This window comes from Agelaius phoeniceus, chromosome 27 (assembly GCF_051311805.1).
Source record: "Agelaius phoeniceus isolate bAgePho1 chromosome 27, bAgePho1.hap1, whole genome shotgun sequence".
NCBI classification, from domain to species: Eukaryota; Metazoa; Chordata; class Aves; order Passeriformes; family Icteridae; genus Agelaius; species Agelaius phoeniceus.
This window is the reverse complement of record NC_135291.1, coordinates 2,137,735-2,163,450: the sequence shown is the minus strand read 5'-3', so window position 1 is coordinate 2,163,450 and position 25,716 is coordinate 2,137,735. Positions and strand designations below refer to the sequence as shown.

The 25,716-nt window shown below is 56.3% G+C and overlaps 3 protein-coding genes across 4 annotated transcripts in view; all 3 read right to left on the bottom strand.

Annotated features, from left to right (window-relative positions):
* Nucleotides 1-14,801, bottom strand: part of LOC143691863 (class I histocompatibility antigen, F10 alpha chain-like) — a 56,765-nt gene extending 41,964 nt beyond the window's left edge. Inside the window, exon 1 of the mRNA XM_077191153.1 lies at nt 14,785-14,801. The gene's annotated coding sequence lies outside the window, so the exon portion shown is untranslated. The remainder of the gene's footprint in view (nt 1-14,784) is intronic.
* On the bottom strand, nt 1,990-8,014 carry LOC129132051 (flotillin-1-like). The gene is made up of 7 exons (XM_054651042.2): nt 7,553-8,014; nt 6,917-6,992; nt 6,739-6,829; nt 5,084-5,227; nt 3,880-3,999; nt 3,296-3,391; nt 1,990-2,993 (listed from the first exon to the last, which is right to left on the bottom strand). The coding sequence occupies exons 1-7, from the start codon at nt 7,593-7,595 to the stop codon at nt 2,574-2,576; spliced, it is 990 nt and encodes a 329-aa protein (XP_054507017.2). The 5' UTR covers nt 7,596-8,014; the 3' UTR covers nt 1,990-2,573.
* LOC143695925 (class I histocompatibility antigen, F10 alpha chain-like) lies at nt 10,445-17,643 on the bottom strand. Of its 2 annotated transcripts, XM_077191158.1 has the most exons (8): nt 17,553-17,643; nt 12,754-13,017; nt 12,189-12,464; nt 11,606-11,878; nt 11,416-11,520; nt 11,282-11,317; nt 11,130-11,162; nt 10,445-10,699 (listed from the first exon to the last, which is right to left on the bottom strand). In XM_077191158.1, the coding sequence occupies exons 1-8, from the start codon at nt 17,626-17,628 to the stop codon at nt 10,686-10,688; spliced, it is 1,077 nt and encodes a 358-aa protein (XP_077047273.1). In that variant the 5' UTR covers nt 17,629-17,643; the 3' UTR covers nt 10,445-10,685. The 2 variants fall into 2 exon arrangements, with proteins under 2 accessions (XP_077047273.1, XP_077047272.1); XM_077191157.1 differs by lacking the exons at nt 10,445-10,699; nt 11,130-11,162 and having other exon boundaries at nt 11,198-11,520.
* Nucleotides 17,644-25,716: the final 8,073 nt, after the last annotated feature.

The following is a 25,716-nucleotide window of genomic DNA, read 5'->3' as shown; positions in this document are numbered from 1 at the left end:
AGCTCCCGGAGCCCCCCGTCCTCTCCCAGCGCCTCCCCTGCTCTCTCCAGCGCCTCCTGCAGGACCCGCCCGAGCCCGGGGTGGCTCCCGGGGGTCCCTGAGGGGGTCCCGGGGGGCGGCGGGGGGGGAGGAGGTGCCCGCTCCATGCCCGGCCCCGGGGTCAGGGGGCGCCGCTTCGGGCTCGGCTCTGATTGGCTGGAGCGGCGCGGGGAGGGCGGAAGTGGGTGAGGGGAGACGCCCGGTAATTGGTTGGTTTCGTAGAGGGCACGGTGATTGACAGGAGAGGGGCGGGGAGGCGGGCTTTGCTGAGGGGAGGCGCGCGGTGATTGGTTGGTTCGGCTCCAGAGAGGCGGCAGTAGCTGAGGGGAGACCTGCGGTGATTGGTTGGATCGGCGCACGGGGAGGCCGCTCTTCCTGAGGGGAGACCCGCGGTGATTGGATGGTTTGGGGCGGGGCGCGCCACTATTGGCTGGGAAAAGTCCGGGATTATTAAGGGAACATTCCCAGTTTTTTGGAGAAAAACTCTCAGATTTTTAAGGAAAAATTCCCATATTTTTGCAGGAGAAACATTCCCGGAATTTTTGACTCCACATGACCCCAAATAACCCAAATAACCCCAAAACACTCGAAATAAACACCAAATAACCCCAAAAAAACCCAAACAATACCCAAAAGTCCCCCAGAAAACCCTGAATAAATTCAAATAACCCCAAAAAACAAAAAAAAACCCCTAAATTAAACCCATAAAACCCTAAATTATTTCAATTACACCTAAAAATGCCATATACACCAAGATAAACCCAAAGAACCTCAAATAATTCCAAATGAACCCAAATAAGCCCAAACTAACCCAAATACTTCCAAATAACCCCAAATAAACAGAAATAAACCAAGTAAAACCGAAGATAAGCCCCAAATAATCCATAAACAACCCGAAATAAACCCCAAACAATCACTAAATAATCCCAAAGAAACCCCAAGTAACACCAGTTCCTCCCGTCCCCACCCCAAAGCAGATCCCGACCAATCAGAACGCGCGGTACTGATGACAATCCACTGGCTGGGCAGAAACTCAGAGCACAGGCCCCGCTCAGCGATTTTCAGCCAATCAGCGCCCGGCCCGACTCTTACTCATCAGTTGCCAAGCACAGTCAAGGCCTCTCACTGCGGTAAACACTCACAGACCGCGCGGGGTAATTTCCAGCCAATCAGAGCGTGTCTCGCTGATGACTCATCAGTTGCCATCAGCGCAATTTGGGGACCGGGGGAAGGTGACCCTGGGGATGGGCTGGAGACCCCAAATTAATCCAAAACGGGGTCGGGACCCCAAAACGGAGCAGGAGGGGCCTGGAGCCCCCAAAACCAAACACGGGGGAGGGGACTGGGGGAAGGATCGGAAAGGGGAGGGAGAGTGGGGAAAAGAGGGGGGTGGGACCCCCAAATTGACCTGGGAGGGGAATGGGACCCCCAAATTAAGCTGGGAGGGGTAGGGGATCCCAAAACTGAGCTGGGAGGGGGGTGGGACCCCCAAACAGGATGATGCCAATTTTGTTCCTGGAATATGAAAAGTAGTTTATGGATATGCATGAGGATCTATGAATATGCAACAGGCTGATGTCATGGGAGACAAGGACCATCGAGCAAAGGTTGTTATGGCCACCAAGACCCCCCAATTATTTTCAGGGACACCCCTTATATTATTCTGGTTTTAATTCCATCAGCCTGTTGCATATTCATAGACCCTCATGCATATCCATAAACTCATTTACATATTTCAGGAACTATTTCACATGGCCCGTCCTTGGGGGTGTCTCCTCATTTCAGGAGCCTCCACTGAAATGGAAAATGTAATCTCCCTCCCTTTGAAAAAAATTATTATTATTATTATTATTATTATTATTATTATTATTATTATTATTATTATCAATAAGAATAAACAACTATAAAAATTATAATTAATTTTGAAATTAAGGGGCTCTCAGGCAAAAATAGGGGAGTAGAAATAACAGTTCTTTATTAGGAAAAATTAAAAATTCAAACGCATTAGTACAAACAAAAAAAAATGTGACAGAGTCAGAATCCTCTGGGAATCCAGTAGAGAATGAGGCTGATCCTTTGGAATCCAGGGAGAAAAGGGCTGATCCTTTGGGAATCCATTTCTTACCCCCCAAAGACAGGGCAAAGGCAGGGCCATGGAGTTTTTATAGGGTATCCCAAAGGGTGGAGTTGGGGTTTGGGTCAGGGGAGGAGTTCTTAGCAACACAAGAAGGGTGAGATCAAATTCCTGCCTCTTAGCAACAGCAGCACTCCACACAGAACGAGCCCCCAAATCCTAAATTTCCTCTAAAACAACTGAGAAATTGTGGAACTTCAGATATATTCAATCAATTTCCTTCATTTAACCCAGTTTGGGGTGTTTTTAAAGGATGAAGGTGAAGCAGAGGAAAATTAAGGCCAAACCAAAAGCAGAAGCAGCCAGGTGTGCTCCCAACATGGATCACAGGGAATGTGATGACACCAGGCAGGGGGGGCCAGGTATCTCTAGGGGGAGCTCAGGCAGCCTGGGGGCGTCCTCAGGTGACCCAAGAGACCCAAATTTGGGAGAAAACCCCAGCATTTGGAGGTTCCAGGTGTTCTGGAAGGTTCCAGGTGCTCCAGGTGAGCTTCCAGGCCCCATTCCAGCCCCCCCAGGTGTGTTTGCTACCTATCCCCAGATGTGTGAGTTGCCTGTAACTGAAACACCAGATAGGCCATGGTGCTGTGACACTCCCAAGTGTTACCTGTCCCAGGTGTGTTTGCTCCCTGTCCCAGCTGTGTTCCCTGTCCAGCTGTGGCCTCACCTGCAGCTGGAAGGCCAGCTCAGCCGTGGCCCTGCGGGCGCTGACGGCTCCATCACACTCAGCCTGGGCCACCTGGAAGTCGCGCTGGGCTCGCGCCGTGGCCTCCTCGCTCAGCAGCTGCGCCGACACCTGCTCCTGCCGCGCCCGCGCCTCCTGTGGGGACAGCGGCACTGGGAGGGACTGGGAGGGACTGGGAGGGACTGGGAAGGACTGGGGAATGGGGTACTGGGAGCACTGGGAGGGACTGGGACAGACTGGAATGGGAAATGAACGGCACTGGGAGGGCACTGGGGAACGGGGTACTGGGAGCACTGGGATGAACTGGGACCCACAGGGAGAGCACTGGAGGGCACTGGGAATAGTGGGGGGTGACTGACAGAAAGGTGACCCAGCTGCCCCCAGGTGTGTCTCCAGATGTGTCCCCAATGTCCCCAGGTGTCCCCGGTGTCACTCACGCGGATCCCGGCGTCGCGTTTGGCCTCGGCCTCTCCCACGCGGGCGTCGCGCTGCACCTGCGCCGTGCGGCCCTTCCCGAGGGAGCGCAGGTAATCCTGCACAGGGACACACCTGTCACACCTGTGCCACCTCCCTGTCACCCATGCCACACCTGTGTCTCTTCCCTGTCACTCCTGAGTCCCCATCTGTGTCACCCCTGCACCTGCGCTGTGCTGCCCTTCTCAAGGGAGTGCAGGTAACCCTGCATGGAGACACACCTGTCACACCTGTGCCACCTCCCTGTCACACCTGTGTCACACCTCTATCACCTCCCTGTCACACCTGTGTCACACCTGTGTCACCCCATCCCTCCAGATGTATCCCAGGTGTGTACTAGCCTCCCCCAGCTGTCCCAGCTGTGCCCAGGTGTATCCCAGGTGTCCCCATCTTGTCCTTGGGCATCTCCAAATATGTCCCAGGTGTGCCCAGGTATCTCCAGCTGCCCCCTTGGGTGTGTCCCAGCTTTCCCCAGCTGCTCCCAGGTGTATCCAAGGTGTCCCCACATGTGTCCCCAGCTGTCCCCAGCCATGCCCAGGTGCATCACCTGCTCGTCGTGCACGTCCTTGAGGGTGTAGCTGACCACGGAGATGCCCATGTTCACCAGGTCAGAGGAGGCCACGCGGAAAACCTGATCCGAGAACTTCTGCCAGTCCTTGTAGATCTCCTGGGCGGGGCCGGGGTGGGGCTTAGCAGGGCGGGGCTCAAATGGGGGTGGGGCTTGGCTGGGCAGGGCCCAAGAGTGGGGTTTAAGTTGGGCAGGGCTCAGTGCTAAAAGGGGCAAGGCTTAGTAGGGTGGGGCTCAAATTAGGCAGGGCGCAACAGAGCGGGGCTCAAAGGGGTGGAGCTTAGAGGGGAGGGGCTCAAGTAGGAGGGGCTCAAGTAGGGTGGGACATTGCAGGGCAGGGGTGAAGCTTAGTGGGCCAGGGCTTAGTGGGTGGGGGACCCAAGGGGGTGGAATTTAAATTGGGCCAGGCTTATTGGGGTGGGGCTTAGCAGAGAAAAGGCACAGGGATGGTGGGCGGGGCATGGTTTATGCAGGGGGTGTGGCTTGAGACAATGGGTGGTGCCAGGTAGGTGAGGTGCTATCCTGGCGGTGTGGCTTTGATCTCAGGGGCGTGGTTTGGTTCTGTGGGTGTGGCCTAAGCAGAAAGAGATCAGGTTTAAGGTGGGATATGGCTTCAGCAAAGTGGGCGTGACCTAAATTGAGGGGTGGGGACACGATTAAGGCAGGGACATGATTTGATGCAGGGGCATGGCTCGAGTCATGGGGTGGAGTCTGGTGGGTGTGGCTTTGAGACAGGGTGGGGCTTATACTGGGCAGGGTCAAGAAGGGAGGCGGGGCTTAGGGTGGGGGTGAGGCAGGAGTGGGCATGGCTTTAGAGGGAAGGAGGATCTTGTGCTGGTGGGCAGGGCTTTAGCAAAAGGGTGACATATTGTGGGTGTGGCTTTACAGGGGGTGTGGCCTCCTCCAGGGGTGGGGGATTTCAAGGGGTGGAGCTTATGGGTCAAATAGGGGAGAAGTCTCTTAAAGAGCCACATCCCAGCCCAAGGGGAGATGGCAACTTCCCCCTGAGGGGGTGAGTCAATCCAGGTTGGGACAATGGGGGCGTGGCTTCTGAGATCTGGGATTTCTTAAAGGGGCCATGGCCCATCCCAAATGGGGGGCATTGGTTGGATCCCAAATAGGTGTTTCTGTCCTGGGAGGGGCGTGGCTTCCCCGAAGAGGGCGTGGCTTCCTCCAGCCCCACCTCCACAGTCATGTGGGCCATGATGGCGCGCTGGTGGCCCTCCAGCGTCTCCAGGGCGATCTGGCCGACCTCGCTCTCCGACTTGCCCAGGAACATCTGGCAGGCAGCTGCCAGCATCTCCTTGTTCTGCCCCTGGATCTTCACCTGTAGGGGAGCTGGGATCACCTGGGACCCCCCAGCCACCCCTGGGACCCCCCAAAATTGGCATGGCCCCTTTCAGGGGTAGGTGTGGCCTTTTGAAGTTTGATTGATAGGGTGGGGACCACCAGGGTAGCGCCCTTTGTAGAGTATAATCCACTTTGAGAGGGCTTGGGGATCCACACCAATCCCAGCCCATTTCTGGGGAGGTCTTACCCCTCTTAAAGGGGTCCCCACCACCAAAAACTCCTTTTAAGGGAAGTCAAGACCCTCCAGTGGGATTTTGGTGTCCCCACCACCCAGAACCACTTTAAGGATTGGACTTTGACCCCTTTAAGAAGGGTTTAGGTTGCCCCATCACAAACCTTTTTTATTTTTTTACAATTTTGATAAAGGCTTTAAAGGGAGTTTAAATGTTTTTAAGGTTTTTTAAAGGATTTTTAAAGGGTTTTTCCTCCTCTTAAGGAATTTTTGGGTCCCCACCACTCCAAGCCTCTTTTAAGGAGGATTCCCCCTCTAATCCCAGGGGTTTGGGGATCCCCAAAACTTCGAGCTCCTTTCAAGGGATTCCTCACCCCTAAATGCCCTTTCTGGGAGCCTTTTTAACTCCTGCAAGTGTTTCCGGTGGGCCCCACCACTCCAAACCCCCTTTAAAGGGCTCCTTCCTCCCCCTGATTTGTTTTGCGCTTCCCGCTACCATCGCCGCTTTAAGAATGCCCTTAGGTGGGCCCCACAACAACCTCACTTAAAAGGGCCATGCCACCCCGGCTGGTTCGGGCAGGGGAGCCCCGGGGGGGTTTTGGGGGGTCCCGGGGGGTAATTGGGGGTCCCGGAGGATTTTTGCAAGGTTCTAAGGAGATTTCGGGGTTTCAGAGTGTCGGTTTGGGGGTCTCGAGGGGGTTTTGGGGGTACCCGCGTGGGATATTTGGGGGTTCTGGGGGATTTGGGGGGTCCCAGAGGAATTTTGGAGGTTCCAGAGGGGAATTTTGAGGGTTCCCAAAGAGATTTTGGGGGTTCTGAGTGGATTTTTGGGGGCTCTGAATGGGGTCGTTGGGGTCCCAGTGGGGTGTTGGGGTCTGGGGAGGGTTGCAGGTACCGAGGGGCATTTTGGGGATCCCGGGAAGGATTTTGGGGGATCATGAGTGTATTTTTGGGGATTCCGGGGGGGATTTTGGGGTGTCCAGGAGGGGATTTCTGGGGTTTTGATGGGAGATTTTTTAGGGGGTTGTTGGGGGTCAAGGAAGGGACTTTTGGGGGGATTTTTAGGGTATTTTTGGCAGTCCAGGAGGGGATTTTTGGGAGCACAAAAAGCAATTCTGGGGGGATTTCTGGGGTGTTTTCTGGGGGGGGGGGGGTTGGGATTTTTGAGAGGGGGGGTTTGTGCTGTTTGGGGGGTCCAGGAGGGGATTTTGGGGGATTTTTGGGGATTATTGGCCGTTCTGATGGGGGATTTTCTGGGGTCCATGAGGTTATTTTTGGGGTATTTTCGGGGTGGTTTTGGGTTGTTCCAGGGGTACCTGTGCGATGCTGGTGACGGAGATGGGCACCCCGTGGCGGGTGTAAACCTTCTCACTGCACACGGGCAGCGTCAGCGTGTTCAGGGAGATCCTGGGGAGGCCGGGGAGATCACCCCAAATCTCTGGGGAACCCCCCCCCACCCCGAACCCCAAAAAACCCCCCCGGGCCCCTCCTCACCGCTGGATCTGCTGCAGGCACGGGATCACCAACACCCGGCCCCCGGCCACCATCACCGGGGGGCTGCGGCAGAAACCTGGGGGGCACCGAGAGCTGGGGGGGACCCTAAACCCCGGGGGGACCCCAAAACCTCGGGGGGACACGGGGACACCCTCAGGAATCCCCGGAACGGGTTTCGGGGTGGTCCCAGGAGGGGCTTGGAGGGGGTTGGGGTGGTCAGGGGGGACCTCAGGGGTTTTGAAGGGGGGAAATTGGGGGGAAAATCTGGGGGAAAATTTGGGGGGGAGTCCCCAGGAGTCCCGGGGTGGGCCAGAATGGATGGGGGGGACCCTCGGGGAGGGGTCTGGGGGTCCCAGGAGGGGTTTGGGGGCTTAGGAGGGGTCCGGTCCAATGAGTCCCAGGGTGAGTTTGGGGGTCCGGGGGGGGGTTCCCAGGAGTTTTGGGGATAATTCTGGGGGTTCCTTGGAGGGTTTTGGGGGGATTTTGGGGGTTCCCAGGAGATTTTGAGGGGAGAGATTCTGGGGGTTCCTGGGAGTTTTTGGGGCATTCTGGGGGTTCCCGGGAAATTCTGAGGGGATTTGGGGGTTCCCAGGAATTCTGAGGGTCACCAGGAGCCCCCGGGCCCCCCGAACTCACCCGACACCACCATGGCCTCGTTGGGGCCGCAGGTGAAGAACATCGCGGCGGGGAAGGGCCGCGGATCGATGGGAGCCGATGGGGATCAGTCGGGATCGATCGGAGCCAATCGGGATCAATCGCGATCCGCGACCGCCGCCCCGATCCCGGCAGCCCCCGCGCTCGCCACTTCCGCATTAGCGCGGTGACGTCACCAAACACGCGGTTTCCCATTGGCTGCCGCGCCAAGGGCGCGTAGGGGAAATCTGTTCTGCCTGGCAACCTGTGACGTCCCTGATTTCCCGGCGCTCCATTGGCTGCGCCCTGCTCAGATTTCCGTCTTTTCCATGGGAAATGAACAATTTCAGTAAAGGATGAACCTGGAGGTGAGGGCAGTGACGGGGTCTGGGGAGCTCCAGACCATGGCCGGGTCGTGGTCATCTCATGGTCAGCTCATGGCCATAATTGTATCATGGTCATCTCACAGCCTCAATTGTGTCATGGTCAGAATCATCTCATGGTCATGGTCATGGTGATGGTCATTTGATCACAGTCATCTCATGGTTAGGATTATGTTATGGTCATGGTCATGTTGTGGTCATTTCTTGGTCACAATTCCCCACGGCCATGGTCATCTCACAGTCATTGTTATGTCATGGTCATACTCATGGACATTTCTTCGTCACCTTATGGCCATGGTTGTGTCATGGTCATAGTCATGGTCATCTCATGGTCATCCCTTGGTCTCAATATCTCATGCTCATGGTCATGTCACAGTTGTAGTCGTGTCACCATCACAGTCATGGTGTCACCATGATGGTTATGGTCAATTCCTGATCACCATCATCTCATGCTCATAGTCAATTCACCATAATGATCATATCATTCCTGATTACCATCATCTCATGGTCATGGTCACAGTCATGGTCATAGTTCTGTCAAATTAATATCACGGTTATGGTCATGGTCATCTCGTGGTCATAATCATCTCTTTATCACCATTATCTCATGGTTGTGGTCACCTGTGGCCACAATAATTTCATAGCCGTGGTTATATTGCGTTCATCTCCTAATCTCAAACATCTCATGCTCACGGTTGTGTCATGATCATTGCATGGTCATCTCATGGTCTTGGTCATCTCCTGATCACCATCATCTCATGCTCACTGTCATCTCACTCTAATGGTCATCTCATGGTCACTGCGTGGTCATCTCAAGGTCATGGTTGTGTCATGGTCATTGCGTGGTCAAGGTCATCTCATGGTCTTGATCACCCCATGGCCATAATTTAGTCATGATATTCACATGGTCATTTCATGGTCATCTCATGGTCACAATCACATCATCAAAGCAATGGTTGTGTCACAGTCATGGTTATTCCATGGTCATGGTCATCTCATTGTAATGATCATCTCATGGTCATAATCCTGTCATGGTTGTGGTCATCTCACAATTGTCTCATGGCCTTGATCACCACATGGCCATGATGTGTTGTGGTCATTTCATGGTCTTTGGTCACAGTTATCACATACTCACAGTCATGGTCATCTCATTGTTACTTCATGGTCAACTCATGGCCACAGTCACATCATGGTCATCTTACATCTGTGGTTGTATCATGGTCATGGTTATCTCTTGGTCAGCTCTTGAATCTTGTCATGATCTTGATCATTTCATGGTTGTGGTTGTATTATGGTCACAGTCATGGTGATCTGATGGCCTTGATCGCCACATGGCCATGGGTTGCATTGTGGTCATATCTTGGTAACTATAATCTCATGGTCACGGTGATCTCATGGTCACAGTTGTATCTCACTGTAGTGGTCATCTTATGATCATGGTTGTGTCATGGTCACGGTCATCTCATGGCCATCTCAGGGTGATGGTCATTTCCTGATGACCATCACCGTATTCTCATGGTTATCTCACTGTAATGGTCATCTCACAGTCATGTCATGACCATGATCACACATGGCCATGGTGTGTTCCGATCATCTCATGGTCATCTCTTGGTCACAATCATCTCATGCTCATGGTCATCTCATTGTAATGGTCATCCCATGGTCCTGGTTGTGTCATGGTCACGGTCATGGTCATTGCATTGTCATGGTCATTTTTTGATCATCTCACGTTCAACTCATTTGCCACAATCTTGTCATGGTCATCTCTCAGCTGTGGTTGGGCCATATGGTGGTGATCATCTCATGGTCACAGTCATCTCATGGCCTTCACATGGTCATGGTCATTTCCTGATCACCATCATCTCATGCTCAGGGTCATCTCACTGTAATGGTCATCTCATGATCATGTCATTGTCACTTCATGGTCACCTCATGGCCACAATCAGGTCAGGGTCACCTCAAGGCCACAGTTGTGCCATGGCCAACCCATGGTCATCTCTTGGTCCAAGTCATTTCATGGTCAGGGTTGTGGTTGTGTCATGGTCACAGTCATGGTCATCCCATGGTCATCTCAGGGTTGTGTCACTCATGGTCATTCTCATCTCATGGCCATCTCGTGCTTGTGTCATGGCTGTGATCATGGCCAGGGAACCTCTCTAAGATCCCGAGCCCTGATTTTGGGACACTCAAGGACCACTGGGGACAACGAGGCCTGGCCTGACCCCTCCCCCCATCCCACTGCCCCTCCAGGAGCCCAACGTGGCCAAACCCTCCTGGGGACACCTCGGACATGGGACACAGAGTGGGAAATGAATCACAGGGGATGGAGCTGGGTGTGGCTGACAAGTCCCCATCCTGCTCCTGGTGTCCCAATCCAGCTCCTGATGTCCCCATCCTGCTCCTGCTGCCCCTATCCTGCTCCTCGTGTCCCCATCCCTGCTCCCAGTGTCTCCATCTCTGTCCCAGTGACCCCATTCCCATTCCTGGCTCCCAGAGATTAACTGCCAGACACTGGAGGAGGGAACCCGGATTTATTGCCCCAAGCAGGATTTATTGCCCAAAGCAGGATAATTTCACACCAGAAGCAAAGCATTGTGAATATTTGTGGTTCTTGCCTTTAAAACATTGGAAAACAGGAAATGGATCTGTTAGCAAGAGCTGTGGGGTGGGTGGGAGCAGCGGGATGAGCTCTGCTGGCAGCTCTCATCTTTCCTGGGAAGAGGGAAGGCGCAGGATCCAGCTCCACGGATCGCTCAGGCAGTGATTCCTGCCAGGATGAGAGAGGGTCACGGTGTCACCCTGTTCCTGTCCCCATTCCACAGGATGGATGTGGCTGGAGTCCATGGAGAGCAGGAGCTGCTCTGGAATCCCACCTGACCCCACCCCAATCCTGCTGCAATCCTGCTCCATCCATCCCACCTGATCCCACTCCATCCATTCTGCCCCAGCCCTGCTCCATCCATCCCACCCTATTCCATCCAATCCATATTGCCCCAATCCTTCTCTGGAACCCCAACCGGATCCTGCTCCATTCCATCCCTCCTGATCCTGCTCCACAATCCAGCCCCAATTCCACTCTACAATTCCACTTGATCCCACTCTGGACCCCTGCTCTGATCCAGAATCCCTCCTTGATCCCAGTCCATCCATCCTGCCCTAATCCCCCTCTGGAATCCCACCCTGATCCTGCTCCGTACCTGTGCTCAAGCCATTGGTTCTCACGTCTTTTCCTGTAGAAAGAGAAGATCCATGAGATTCCAGCATGGATCACACACTAGGATTAACCCCAGGATCCATTCTGGGATCCACACAGAGGGGATCCAGAGCTGGATCCGCCATTGGAACTCACCGGCTGCCGGGTTGTATCCATTCCTGTCCCTCCTCCCTGTGGAAACAAAGTGGGATCAGCATCGGTGGCACAGGATTCCCAGAACAGTGCTGGGTGGATCCGTGTCCCTTCCCGACCCCCATCCCGTGTGTTACCAGGTTGGAGCTTCCAGACGCCGAATCCGATGAAGATGAGGATGAGGATGGCAGCGATGACAGACACAGCAACCACCATGAAGAGATTCCCGCCAGATGTCGGCTCTGGGAAACGTGGGATAGTGAGAAGGGGAAGGGGAATCCCCATTTAGGAATTCCAAATTCCCAATCCCCACATTCCCATCCTCACCCCAAGCGAAGATCCCAGGCTCTGGCATTCCGGGATGCTCCACCCTGCACCGGTACTGCTCCCGCTCCTCCGGCAGCGCCTCGATCCTGGCCCAGGTGTGGAAGGTGCCGTCGCTGTTGGGAACGATCCCGCCCCACTCCGTCTCCTGATCCAAGGTTTCACCCCCCTTCATCCAGCTGACTGCGATGGTGTTGGGGTAGAATCCGTACGCATGGCAGGACAGGATCAGCGTCCTGTGTTCCTCTCTTCCGGACACGTGGACATCAGGGGGCTCTGGAATGGGATAACGGTGATAGACATCCGTGGAATTCCATGGGAATGGGACTGGGGTGAGATCTGAGCATGGAATTCCCACTGGAGTGGGATGGAGGGGAGATCTGACCACGGAATTCCATGGGAATGGGATGGGGGCAAGATCTGCCCATGAAATTCCATGGGAATGGGATGGGAGTGAAATCTGATCATGGAATTTCATAGGAATGGCATGGGGGTGAGATCTACCCATGGAATTCCCACAGGAATTATTGTGTTCCCAAGCCCTCCGTTCCCAAATCCCAAATCCCCACAGGAATTCTGCTCCCACCTTTGCGCTCCAGCTCCTTCTGCCCGTACCCGACGTATTTCCGGAGCCATTCTGGGCAGATGTGGTTCAGGTAATTCGTCCGTGCCTCAGCCTCGGTCCCATCCTGTTCCCAGCGCCTCCTGGTGACCTCAGCAGCGCTGTCGGCCGGCACCCATCTCCCGGATCCCAGGTCAAAGGAGATGAAATCCCGTCCATCGTAGCTGTACCGGTGGGATCCACGGACACTCCCATCGGACATGAGGTCACAGTCATTAACTCTCAAGCATGTGTGGAGACCTGGGGGGATTGTACCCACAGAGACCCATGGAATTGTGTCCCAGCCCCACAGAGCCCCATTCCAGCCCTGTGGAGCCCCAGAGTCTGATGGAGACCCACAGAGCCTCATCCCAGCCCCTTGGAGCCCCATGGATCCACATCCCAGCCCCATGGATCCACATGCCAGCTCCATGGATCCAATCCCAACCCCACAGATCCCATCCCAGCCCCATGGATCTACAACTCAACCCCATGGATCCCAACCTGTCCCCACAGATCCCATCCCAGCCCCACAGCTCCCCCCACTCACCCCTGCTCTGGTTGTATCGTTCCCGCAGTGTCTCCAGGTTCCTGGCAGCCACCTGCTGGTTCCCCACATTGGTCTGGGTCTGCCTCTCCCAATATTCCGGCTCGACTCCATCCTTTATCCACTGCGTCAGTGGCTCCACCCGGCCCCGCTCGCTGTCGTAGCGAGTGAAGGGGATCCCATCCAGGTACCCAATGGCCATGAACTGGGGGATCCCCGGGCTGGGCTCTGACACCACCATGTGCAGGTAACGCAGGGAGTGGAGAACTGGGGGGACACGGAGATTTGGGGGGATTGAGGAGATCATGGATCAATGAAAGGGGAACTGGGAGAGCTGGGAAGGGGTTTGGGGATCCTGGGGCCAAGGAAAGGGTGTACAGGGTGGGAGAGGTGGGATGGAAAGGAAAGGGCCTGCAGGGGGTCCTGGTGTCCAGGAATGGAGGCTCAGGGGGTTCCAGGGTTATGGAAAGGGGGATACAGGGAGTGGGAGAGGCAGGATGGGGGCTCCAGAAGATCCCTGTGCCCAGGAAAGGGGTCACAAGGTGGGAGGACCTGGGAATAGGAATCTTGAGGGTCCTTGATGGAGAAGAAAGGGGAGGCTGGGGGTGGGGAAAAGCAGGAATGGGGCTCCAGGGGGTCTCAGGGACAAGGAAAAGAGGGGTCTGGGGACGAGGGAAGGCAGGACTGAGGAGAAAGGGGGTGCAGGGGGGGATTGGTGCTGGATGAGGGGGTGCAGAGGGATCCCAGTACCCAGGACTGGAAATTCAGGGCAGTCTTAGAGCCCAGAATCCCCCCTGGAACCTCCACAACCACCCAGGGACCCTCCTGAACCCCCTGGGGATGTCCAAGGATCAGGAAGCAGAACCAGGAGAGCCAGAAGGGCCCGAGGTTCAAGGAAGGGACTGGGAGAGGCGGGATCGGGGATCCAGGGGGTCCCTGTGCCCACCAAAGGGGATCCAGGGGTCCCCGGTGTTGAGGGCAGTGGGGTCTGGGAGCTGGGAAAGGCAGGAATGGGGCTCCAGGGGGTCCCTGGGTCACGGAAAGGGGGCTCTGGGGCTGGGAGAGGCGGGCGGATCCCGGGGACGCAGCTTGGGAGAAGGGAAATCGAGACGGGGAAAAGGGGAATTCCAGGGAATTCATCTGGATCCCACTGGATCCTCGCTGGGACCCTCTGGGACCCCGGGGGACCCTCGGGGAACCCCTGGAACCCCTTCGAGGAAGCACTGGGAATGGAGAACTGGAGGGACGCAGACATTTGGGAGAAATTTGGGAGATCTGGGGGTGCAAAAGCCGAGGAAAAGGGCGGGTCTGGGGTCTGGGAAGAGCGGGATGGCCGGGAATGGGGGTGCAGGGGGTCCCAGAGCACTGACGGGGGTGCGGGGGAGCTCAGTCCCGAATTAGGAGAGGCACGGGGATCCCGGTTCCCAAAAATTGGGGTTCGGAGGGTTTCCGTGCCAAGGAATGCGGGTTCAGGGGGAGTTTCCTTCCCGGAATTCGGGGTTCAAGGGGTTCCTGTTGCCCGAAAATGGGGTTCCGGGGCCGCCGGTGACCAGAAATGGGGGTTCAGGGGGTCCTGGTGCCAGATGAGGGCGAACAAGGGGGTCCCGGTGCGGCCAAAGGGGGTACAGGGGGGTCACGGTGCCCGGAAATGGAGATTCAGGAGCGTCCCAGTGCCCAGGAATGGGGCTTCAGGGGATTCTCTACCCGGAATTCGGGGTTCAAGTGGGTCCCCAGTGTCACGAAATGGGCGCTCAAGGGGTCCCCGTGCTCAGGAATGGGGGTTCAGTGGATTCTCATGCCCGGGAATGGCGGTTCAGGGGGGTTTCCCTGCCCAGGAAGGGGCTTCTGGGGAGTCCCAGTGCCAGATGAGGGGGTACAGGGGGGTCCCGGTGCTGGGGAAGGGGATGGAGGGGCGTCACAGGACCCAAAATGGGGCTATGGGGGGTTCCCGTGCCTGGTAATAGAAGTTCAGGGGGGTCCTGGTGCCCGGAAATGGAAGTTCAGGCGGTTCCCGGTTTCGGGGTTCCCACTCACCTTTGGTGGCGCCCCCCGGGTTCCCCAGGAGCCCCAAGAGCAGCCCCAGAGCCAGCGCTGGAGCCCTGGCGCTGCTCCGCTGCGGCCCCGCCTACCGCCCTGACCCCGCCTACCGCCCTGGCCCCGCCTCAACACTGGCCCCGCCCCCAGAGCCGCCTCCGGCCCCGCCATTGGCAGCACGATCTGTCAGTGACGTCACCGGTCGCCGGGCAGATCCCGGTCTCGCAGGTTGGGACGCGGAAGCGAAAGGGACCGAGGAGGGCGGGGAGGGGGAGGGGACGGGGGAATTCCAGAGAATCCCTCGGGATCCCCGCTGCGACCACCCTGGAGCCCTCTGAGAAGCACCTGGGACCCCCTGGGACCCCCTTAAAAAAGCGCCCAGAGTGGAGAACTGAGGGGATCGGGAAATTTGGGAGATCTGGGGTGCAAAGGTGAAGGAAAAGGGCGGGTCTGCGGTCTGGGAAGGGCGGGAGGGCCGGGGAGGGGTGCAGGAGGTCCCAGAACGCGTGAGGGGGGGTCCAGGAGGGGTCCCAGTCCCGGATCAGGGGTGCAGGGGGGTCTCCATGCCCAGGAACGGAGGTTCAGGGGGTCCCAGGTCAAGGAAAGGGGGCTGAGGGCAATGGAAGTTCCAAGGGGTCCCTGTGCCCAGGAAAGGGGGTGCACGGGCCCCCGGTGTTGAGGAAGGTGGTGGGTGGGGGCTGGGGAAGGCAGGAGTGGGGGTCCAGGGGGTGCCGCGGTCAAAGAAAAGCGGGGGCTTGGGTGTCTGAGAGGGGGAGGGCTGCGACAGGGGGTTTGGGGGGGGCATTGGGGCTGGATAAGGGGGTGCGGGGGGGTTCCTGTGCCTGAGAATGGAGGGTTTGGGAGGGTTCCAGTCCTGGATATGGGCGTGAACGGGCGTCCTGGTGAAGCGGAATGGGGGTTCAGGGAGTCCCAGTGCTGCATAAGGGGATGCAGTGGGGTCCCAGTGCCCAGAAATGGGGGTTCAGGGAGAGTCCCTTCAGGGAATCGGGGTTCAGGGGTCCTGGTGCCAGGTAATGGCCTGGCTGGGATCTGGTGATGAGGAAGGGGTTGCAGGGGGTTCCCGTTCACAGGAATGGGGGCTCGGGGGGTCCTGGTGCAGGGAATGGGGGTTCAGGGGTCCCAGTGCTGGATAATGGGATGCAGTTTGGTCCTGGAGCCCAGGCAATGGGGTTCAGGAGGGGTTTCCCTTCCCGGGTCACGGGGTTCAAGGGGTCCTGGTGCCCAGAAATGGGGGTTCAGGGGGGTTTCCATGCCCGGGATTTGGGGTTCAGGGGGTTCCAGGCTCCAGATAAGGGGGTGCAGGGATTATCGGGGCTGGGGAAGGGGGCACAAGGACGCCCCGAAATTAGCGTTCAAGGCGGTCTCTGTGCCCAGGAAGGGGGGTTCGCCCGGAAATGGAAGTTCGGGGGGTCCCCGTGCCCAGGAATTGCGGTTCAGGGGGGTCCCGGTGCCGGAGCAGTCCCCGGTCCCCGGGCGGGTCCCGGTGCCGCAGCTTGGGAGACGCGAAAGTGACCGGGGCAGCGCGGGGAGGGAGAGGGGACAGAGCAAACCCTGGGAATTCCCCTGAACCCCCCCGGGACCTGCCAGGACATCCCCGCAGGACGCACAGGGGGTGGAGAACTGGGGGCACGCAGAGATTGGGCGGTCTGGGGGCGTCCAAGGGCTGGGAAGCGGAACCGGGAGAGCCGGGAAGGGTCCATGGTTCCAGGAAGGGACTGTGAGAGGCGGGCTGGGGGATCCAGGGGGTCCCTGTGCCCACCAAAGGGGGTCCAGGGGTCCCCGGTGTTGAGGGCAGTGGGGTCTGGGAGCTGGGAAAGGCAGGAATGGGGCTCCAGGGGGTCCCTGGGTCACGGAAAGGGGGCTCTGGGGCTGGGAGAGGCGGGTGGATAAGGGGACGCAGCTTGGGAGACGGAAAAGTGAGACGGGGAAAAGGGGAATTCCAGGGAATTCATCTGGATCCCACTGGGTCCTCGCTGAGACCCCCTGGGACCCCCGGGGGACCCTCGGGGAACCCCTGGAACCCCTTCCAGGAAGCGCCAGGAATGGAGAACGGGGGAGATGAAGAAATTTGGGAGATGTGGGGGTGCAAAAGCCGAGGAAAAGGGCGGGTCTGGGGTCTGGGAAGGGCGGGATGGAGGGGAATGGGGGTGCAGGGGGTCCCAGAGCACTGACGGGAGTGCGGGGGGATCCCAGTCCCGAATTAGGGGGAGCAGGGGGGTCCCGGTGCCCAAAAATTGGGGTTCAGAGGGTTTCCGTGCCAAGGAATGCGGGTTCAGGGGGAGTTTCCTTCCCGGAATTCGGGGTTCAAGGGGTTCCTGGTGCCCGAAAATGGGGGTTCCGGGGGCGCCCCTGACCAGAAATGGGGGTTCAGGGGGGCCTGGTGCCAGATGAGGGTGAACAAGGGGGTCCCGGTGTGGCCAAAGGGGGCACAGGGGGGTCTGGGTGTCCAGAAATGGGCACTCAAGGGGGTCCGCGTGCTCAGGAACGGGCGTTCAGGGGGGTTTTCCTGCTCAGAAATGGGGGTACAGGGGGGTCCCGGTGCCAGATAAAGGCGTACAGGGGGGTCCCGATGGTGGAGAAGGTGATTGAGGGGGGTCACAGGACCCACAATGGGGGTTCACGGGGGTTCCCTGCCCGGGAATGGAGGTTCAGAGGGTTCCCGGTGCCCGGAAATGGAAGTTCAGAGGGTTACCGGCGCCCGGGAATTGCGGTTCAGGGGGTTCCCGGTTTCGGGGGGTCCCGCTCACCTTTGGTCGCACACCCTGGGTTCCCCAGGAGCCCCAGGAGCCCCCAGAGCACCCCCAACCCCAGCGCTGGAGCCATCGCAGCCGACCCCGATCGCGGCTGTGGCGCAGCTGGAGAGACGCGAAAGCGAAAGTGCCCGAGGGAGCGCGGGGGGAGGGGAAAAGGGGGAGGGGGAAAGGGCGAATTCCAGGGAATTCACCTGGATCCCCTCCTGGCACCCCTCTGGATCCCTCGGGGATCCGTCTGGGACCCTCCAGGGCCGCGCCCTGCGGGATCCCCGGGCCGGGCTGTGCTGAGCTCCCGGCCCTGCGCTCAAACTCTGCCCGGACCCCGCTGGGCTCGGCCCAAAGCCGGGCAAGCATCGGGAGCAGCGGAGCCAATTTTTCCTGCGGGTGCGGGTCCCACCCCCGGCGGAGCAGGGCTCAGCGCTGGGACCCGAGCCCTGATTCCCAATCTCCTTCTCTCCCTCCCTCTGCTGTTCTCTCCCTTTCTTCTGGGGGATCATAAATCCCAGAGCGGCCGCAGAGCCCCGTGCCCAGGCCGGGTTTCCCAGCAAAGGGAGGCTGGGGCTGAGGTGCCCGGGCTGGCCGGGAATGGGGGCCCGGGGGTCCCCGGGGTCCCGGAAACGGGGGATCCAGGGGCTGGGAGAGGAGGATACCCGGGAAAGGGGGTGCAGGGGGTGTTGGTGCAGGATAAGGGGGTGCAGGGGGGTCCCAATGCCTGGGAATGGGGTGGGGGGGGGCAGAATCTGGGAAACGGCAGCAGCTGCTGGCGAAGGACTGGGACAGACTGGGAAAAGAACCCACTGGGAACAGAACTGGGGCACCAGGGATCATACTGGGATATACTGGGACCACACTGGGGGCTACTGGGAGCAACTGGGAGCATGCAGGGGACAATTGAGATATACTGGGAGAGACTGGGAGTGGTTTGAATCATCCTGGGACTGACTGGAATCGTACTGGAGTGATCAGGTCTGTAGTAGGGGTGAAGAGGAGAAACTGGAATTATGCAGGGAGCAACTGGGATCATACTGGGAGCAGCTGGCCCATGCAGGGGTCATACTGGGATCATACTGGGACTGAGGGGGTCACACTTGGAGTGACTGGCATAGTACTGGGAGTGTCTGGGAGCAACTGGGATCGTACTGGAGGTGACTGGACTTATACTGGGAGCAAGTGGGACCACAGCAGGGGCAAATGGCATCGGGTAAGGTGTGACTGGGCTCATACTGAAGTGACCTGGGGCCCCACTGGGCTCTTACTGAGAGGGACTGAGAGTGAAAGGAACCATACAGGGCATGACTGGGACCACTGGGACCGTGTTGGGGGCAACTGCGATCCTACCGGGAGTGATTCTGAACATACTGGGAGCGACCGGGATCATCCAGGGGGTGACCGGGACCCACCGGTGAGGCGGCGGCGGAGCTGGGAGGCGGCCACAGCGCAGGTGGGAGGCGCGCTGGGTTGTGCGGGGGCTCGGGGCTCGCTGCGGGCCTCGGGGGCGGCAGGGGGCTCAGGCGGGTTCGTTGTGCCGTGTCCGGCGCGTGTTGCCGCTGGCGTGAGGGCGCTGCGGGAGCGGCTGCCCGCGGTCTCCTTGCGGCCGCTGCCTCGGCAGGAGCCGCTGCCGGAGCAGCGCTGGCTCGGCCCGGTTCCTGTGGCTGGGACAGAGGCGGCTGCCCCGTCCCCGGAGGCTGCGCTGGGGCCGCCTCCGAGCTCCGCCGCCGCCGCCGCCTCACCAGGCTCCGGCCGCTGCCGCCCCTCCCGGCCCCGCACGGACGCTCCGATAATGGCGGCTCTGCCGAGCCAGGGGCGCCCTCAGGGCGGCACCGGGGGCCGTGCTTAGCCCGGCTCTGACCAATCAGCGGCCAGATTGCGGAGTGACGGCAGAATCAGCCAATCGCAGCGAGGGGCGGGCTCTGCACACGACGCGGCCTCGTCTCCCTTTCCCCGAACTCCGGCATTTCCCGGCAGCCGCGGCTGAGGAGCGGCGCTGGCGCGGGGCCCGGCCCGGGTAGGAGGCCAAGGAGCCGCTGCTGCTGCCCCGAACCGCCGGGAGCTCGGCGTGACCGGGCCCTGAGGGCGCTGGGAGCTGGGGTGAGTGCGGGACGGAGGAGGGACCCATCTGCAGCCCCGGCAGGAGCCCAGGCCGGAGCAGGGGATGCTGGAGAGAGGCCAAAACCTTTCTGTCACTTCCCTCCTCCCCCTGGGCAGGGAACAGAGCACGTAAGGAAAGGCTCGAGGGTCTGGGTAAGGGTTGGAACAGTTCAATCACTGGTGACGGGCGCAACACACTTGTCAGGAAAATTAATCCATAAACATCAGAGGTTTATGTCCAAAAAGGAGACAGAGGAGTCCTTTTACTTTATTCGAATAGAGGGAGAGGCCATGGGGCATTCCCCTGGGGTCTCTCCAATTTTTGGAGGACTCAGCCAGTTTTATCCCAGTTTTTATCCCAGTTTCCCGGCCGCATTTCCCTTCTCTCTTTCCCCATTGGCTGAGGTACGTGAGAGGTTCAGGCTTCCCGGTACGCCCGATACTGAAGATTTCCCTCTAATGTATTGCCCTCCCTTTTGGTTTTTAATTCTTATGGTATTTAGGGTTTTCCTTCATTGTTTCTTTCATCTTTCGAAGTTCAATTTCATTTATCAGCAAACCTAAAGTTTGTTTGTAAAAGCAAATATCTTTTCCCGTTCATCAATCAGTGGAATCTTTCCCATTGTTTCTTTTATCTCTCAGTGCTGGTTTGATCTACCAGCAGACCCACAGCCTGTTTGTAAGGACAAAATCCATTATTCCTCTCAGACTTGACTTGGGGAAATTAATTGAATTTATTATCAAACGTACTAGGGCAAGAGAATGAGAACTGAAATAATTCCTACGCAAATATCCTCCCCCCACCTCTCTCTCCTTCCCGGGCTTAACTCCATCCTGCATTCTCTCCCTTCTCCACATCCAGAGGCGCAGGGGATGGGGGTCACAGCCCGGTCATGTCACAGCCTCCCCTCAGGGACAGGAATCCTCGTCCTGCTCCAGCCTGGGGTCCCTCCCACGGGACACGGTCCCTCGGGAACGGGCTGCTCCACGAGGATCCCCCCCGGGCTCACAGGTGCCGCCAGGAGCCGCTTCCATGGCTCTGCAGGGGCTTCCCAGGGGCTCGGGGCCTCTCTCGGGCATCCCCTGCCCGCGGTCTCCTTGCGGCCGCTGCCTCGGCAGGAGCCGCTGCCGGAGCAGCGCTGGCTCGGCCCGGTTGCTGTGGCTGGGACAGAGGCGGCTGCCCCGTGCCCGGGGCTGTGCGGGGAAATTCACATGGCCGGAGGTTTCTGTGCCCCGAGGAGACAGAGGAGTCCTGTACAAGTGACTTTATTGCTGAGCAGAGGGAGAGGCCGTGGGGCATTTGCCGTGCGCTCTCTGCCATTGTTGTAGTTCGCAGCCTCTTTTTTATCCTCATTTTCCCGGCCTCATCTCCCTCTCCCTTTGCCCACTGGCTGAGGTACTTGGAAGGTTCAGACTTCCCGATCCGCCAACTGCATGTCCTCGTTAATGTGCACCCCACTTTTGTAGAACAGCCGATATTCACGGCTTTGTTAAGTCTTTGTTCTTCTGGAAGTTCAGGAATTTAGTGGGACTTTGTCTGAGCAGCAGTCCGTGTCGATTTCTAATATTTTCTGAAACTGAGGGTTTCTCCTGTTACTTCCTTCTCTACAAGTCCCTGGCCCTATCTCCAAGCAGCTTCACTCATTGACTCTGTTTTTTCTTCCTGGGTCCTCTTTGTTTTTGGGATTATTCTCAGTGTCCTCATTCCCTGTCCTTCTGCAGCCGTTTCTGGATCATGAGGCCTGGCTGCCACCTGCATCCCCTCGCTCAGCTGCTGAATGAGCTGCACTCTCGAGGTGTGGAGCATGGTAAAAAGATGAGAGTTGCTGTAGCACAACAGAGCAGAAACAGCATTCGTTTAACCCATGGTCTGCTAGGGAGCCACGAAACCGTGTCCCATTCCCTCCTTTCCACGTTTGGGGTGGAACATGAGCTGCTTTCTTGTTTCCTTGTTATCTGTTTCACCACTTTTCCTTTGTCATCTATTTGCTAACAGCAGTTTGAGTCATTGAATTTTCCACAAACTCCTCTTTTTTCGGCTAAAAGATAATCTGATCCCATCCCATGGTGAAATGTTGTGTTCCTCATTTCAGTGGATTGCTCAGCAGGAAGGTCAGGAGCTGGAGCTGTCTGGTTGGTTATTCCGAGGGCAGCTTGTAATCTAATGATGCCATTGAAATGAGAAATAGGTTCTGTGGCTCCTGATATGAATTGGTTTGGGTTCCCAGGGGCTGTTGCATGATGTTATAGGATTTGTTCTGGTGGGCGTTGATGTTTTTCCCATTGTTTGCACTCCCTCAGGAGCCAGGGCTGCATCAATTGGCCGATTTTTTTGTAATTTAAGCATAAAATACTTGGATTCTCAGCTGCTTTCCTGAACTTGTGGTAGCAACAGCCGCCGTGCTGTTATACGCCCTATATAACACAAACAGTGACAGCAGATGTTGGAGTGGGCAGAGGGATGATTCCCCCTCATTTATTTATAGTGAAGTTTTCCCAACATTCTCCATTTGCTGTTTCCCTTTGCAGCTTCACCCGTTTCTGTTGCAGGGTCAGATATCCTCACCCTGGGCTCTGCCTTGAGCTGTGCAAATTCCATCGGTGCAAGCAGGCAGAGCTTGGGCTGAGGGGCAGAGGGAATGAGCCCAATTCCTGCCCCAGGCAAGAGACCCAGGTCCATTGTCCAGGCTTTGCCCAGCAGTGTTCATTTGCATTTCTAAAGCTCCTCTGCAGGCTGCCTGGAATGAAGCTTCACTTCCAGGACAGCCATCTGGTGAGTCACATGTGGCCCCCCCAGAATCTGCTTTTTTAAAAAAAAAAAAGTATTGACTATTTACGAGTTAAAAGTGTTAGGTTTGTGAGATGCAAAGCTGTGTTTCGTGTCAGGTACAAACAGGCGAAGTGTGTACTTGCGAATGCGAAATGTGTGGACATCGACAATGGGATAGCTGCAAATTCTAATAATAACTGAGGAAAATAAAGCATAGAAAAAGGCCTTTGAACCTATCTTTTGTTTGAAATTAACCCTGGTTGATTTAGGAGCATTGGAATTAAGGTGTTAAGGATGTTGCTTTTTGCTTGCTTTTAATCCATAAAAAAGCTCTGCAATAATAACCTTTTGAAGTATAATTTTAGAATATTACTTGTGTCCTTGAAACTATAGCTTTGGAATATATATATAGGAAATATGCTTATCTCACGCCTTATGGAAGCAGAGAAAAACAGTTTGAGAAAGGAAGATGAACATCACCTCAAGGATTTATGGTTTCGACCAAAGGGAAGCTGGACATCACTGTTATGAGATCTATAGTCTCTGCAATTAAAAGGTGGACCCACATCTGGGGAGCTGGACTCCACCAGATGGGATTCGTCTTTCTTCTTTCGGAAACTGGACCATCACCATCTGGGGATACTCCTTTGAAAATACATCCTGAGAAATTCAAATCACAATAGTGTATAGAATTGTGATGTAATAATTTGGAATAAAAATTGCTGATGAGTAAAAATTGGAAATAGAAACGGTTGAAAAAACTGATGAGTACCCCTATAAATACCTGTAAGCCTCAATTATCGGTGTGCAGTTGGAGGGAAAACTTCCCCCACTGTACCCAGCGCTGTATTGCTCATACTTTACCATATTAAATAATAAATTGATTGCTGCTTGAATATTGGCCTGGTCAAGCTTCTTATTCATAACAGGTTTAAAGCTGTTCAATTTTGCAAAATGAAACATAAAGGCGGACCTGGAAAAACCCAGACCAAAAACTGATTCTCACACTTGTGTCCCAAACCTACCTGACAATATAAAGTGGGAGTTTTATGAAAAATTTTTCCCATGTTGTAATTTTGTCACTGAAACTGCAGGGAAAACAAAAACTCTCCAAGAATCTCTTTAGTATTAGAGAGTCAAGGCATTACTTGGTTCTGGCCAGGATGTGCAACAGAAATAATTTCTTTCACAAATAGCCCGGCTGTGCAGAGAAAATCATTCCATGGCATGTGAGTTTTACTGGATTTTTCCTAAACTTTATGTAGTCTGAACCAATCTAAATCCCCTGCTTTAATGTTCATTGCTTCCAAGTTGTGTAAGTTTTTAGTATTTGGTTTCCTGTTGGACCCGGATTTCTTCCCCTCTGCTGTGAATTCGGTCCACACTCCTGGATTTCCTTCTCAGCCTTTTCCAGACCAGGTGTCTCCAGCTGTGCCGGGGGCAGTGTCTGGGGTAGCTGTTGGTTGCTGTTTGCTGCTGGGCGTTGATGTTTTGTTGCTGGTCGTTATCTCTGTGGGTGTCTTTTGGGCTATTCCCAGTCTGCTGAGATGTTGAACTCATCTCCGTTGAGTGGTGTAACAGCCCTTAAATAAAACCTTTAAAATTCCTTTCCCCAAGGCAAAGACAAACCAAGCCTGATTAGAGAAAGAAGATTGAAAAGAACCAAAATGGGTACATTTTGCAGCAATGCAGTCGCAGTCAGCCCAGAGTGTGGGTGTGAGTGAGCCCCAGAGTGGAATTGTGCCGTGGTGCTCCCCAGCAGCTGTGGCAGTGCAGGCCCAGCCAGCGCTGAAGCTGCAGCAGTGGCAGCGAGGCTTGGCCGCAGTGGCTGGAGGTGCCAGAGGAGGGTGGCCAGGATTCCCGAGGGTTTGAGCAGAGGATCTGTGGGCAGGCCCAGGGGCTTGGCCCGCTGTGGAGCCCTGGCTGCTGCTGCGTTGCCTTCAGGGCAGGCTCAGGGGCGGCTGCCATGGTCCTGCTGCAGGCGGGAAGTGCAAATCTCCGGGGCTTCAGAGCCCCTGAGGCCAGGCTGAAGGGTCCCCCCGTGTTCAGCTGTGCTGGTGGCTGTTTCTGGCCTCAGGGACACTTGGCATGGGCCCCTTGGCCACCAGTGGTGCTGCTTTGCACTCCTTAGGCAGGAGCCGATGTCCTGGCTGGGTGTTGGCAACAGCAAAGTGCCAGGGCAGGCTCTGTGCCAGCCCAGCTTCCTGTGGGAGAATCTACCTTGATCTCTGATCCAGTGGTGTCTGAAGCAGTCAGAATTGCTTTTGCCCCCCTGTTCTGTGCCATGGCGTCAGCAGAAGATATTGAAGCCTTCCTGCTCAGGGCATTTCAGTGCCAGGCTCTTAGAAGCACCCAGAGCTCCTTGGGTTGAGCTGAGCATGGGGCGGTGACCTGCGCTTTGTCTGATTCCCCTTCCTTAATAACAGCCTGTCTTGTAGCTCTTTTCCCTCCTGCTGCCCTTGCAGAGCCATCCACAAACACATTTTGTCCCTCAGGCCAGGGAATGTCCCATCAATCTCTCCCAGCCTGGGTCTGGAGCTCTGTCCCTTGAGTGCAGTCCTGGGTTCCTTGCCAGCCCCTCTCCAGGCTGTTCAAACAGGAGACTGGGTTAAACCCTTGCCCTGTCCTCAGTTCTGAATCCTCCTGTGCCACTGAACAAGTTTCATACTGTAATAACCGAGCCCTGCTCATCCATTTAGAGGCTCTTTTGGTTGTCAAAGCTTTAACTTGCTGCTGCCAGACTTGAACTCCAGGAGATCCTCCTGTTGTCATCAGTTTTCAGCCTCAGCTTCCTTCCTTCCTTCCTTCCTTCCTTCCTTCCTTCCTTCCTTCCTTCCTTCCTTCCTTCCTTCCTTCCTTCCTTCCTTCCTTCCTTCCTTCCTTCCTTCCTTCCTTCCTTCCTTCCTTCCTTCCTTCCTTCCTTCCTTCCTTCCTTCCTTCCTTCCTTCCTTCCTTCCTTCCTTCCTTCCTTCCTTCCTTCCTTCCTTCCTTCCTTCCTTCCTTCCTTCCTTCCTTCCTTCCTTCCTTCCTTCCTTCCTTCCTTCCTTCCTTCCTTCCTTCCTTCCTTCCTTCCTTCCTTCCTTCCTTCCTTCCTTCCTTCCTTCCTTCCTTCCTTCCTTCCTTCCTTCCTTCCTTCCTTCCTTCCTTCCTTCCTTCCTTCCTTCCTTCCTTCCTTCCTTCCTTCCTTCCTTCCTTCCTTCCTTCCTTCCTTCCTTCCTTCCTTCCTTCCTTCCTTCCTTCCTTCCTTCCTTCCTTCCTTCCTTCCTTCCTTCCTTCCTTCCTTCCTTCCTTCCTTCCTTC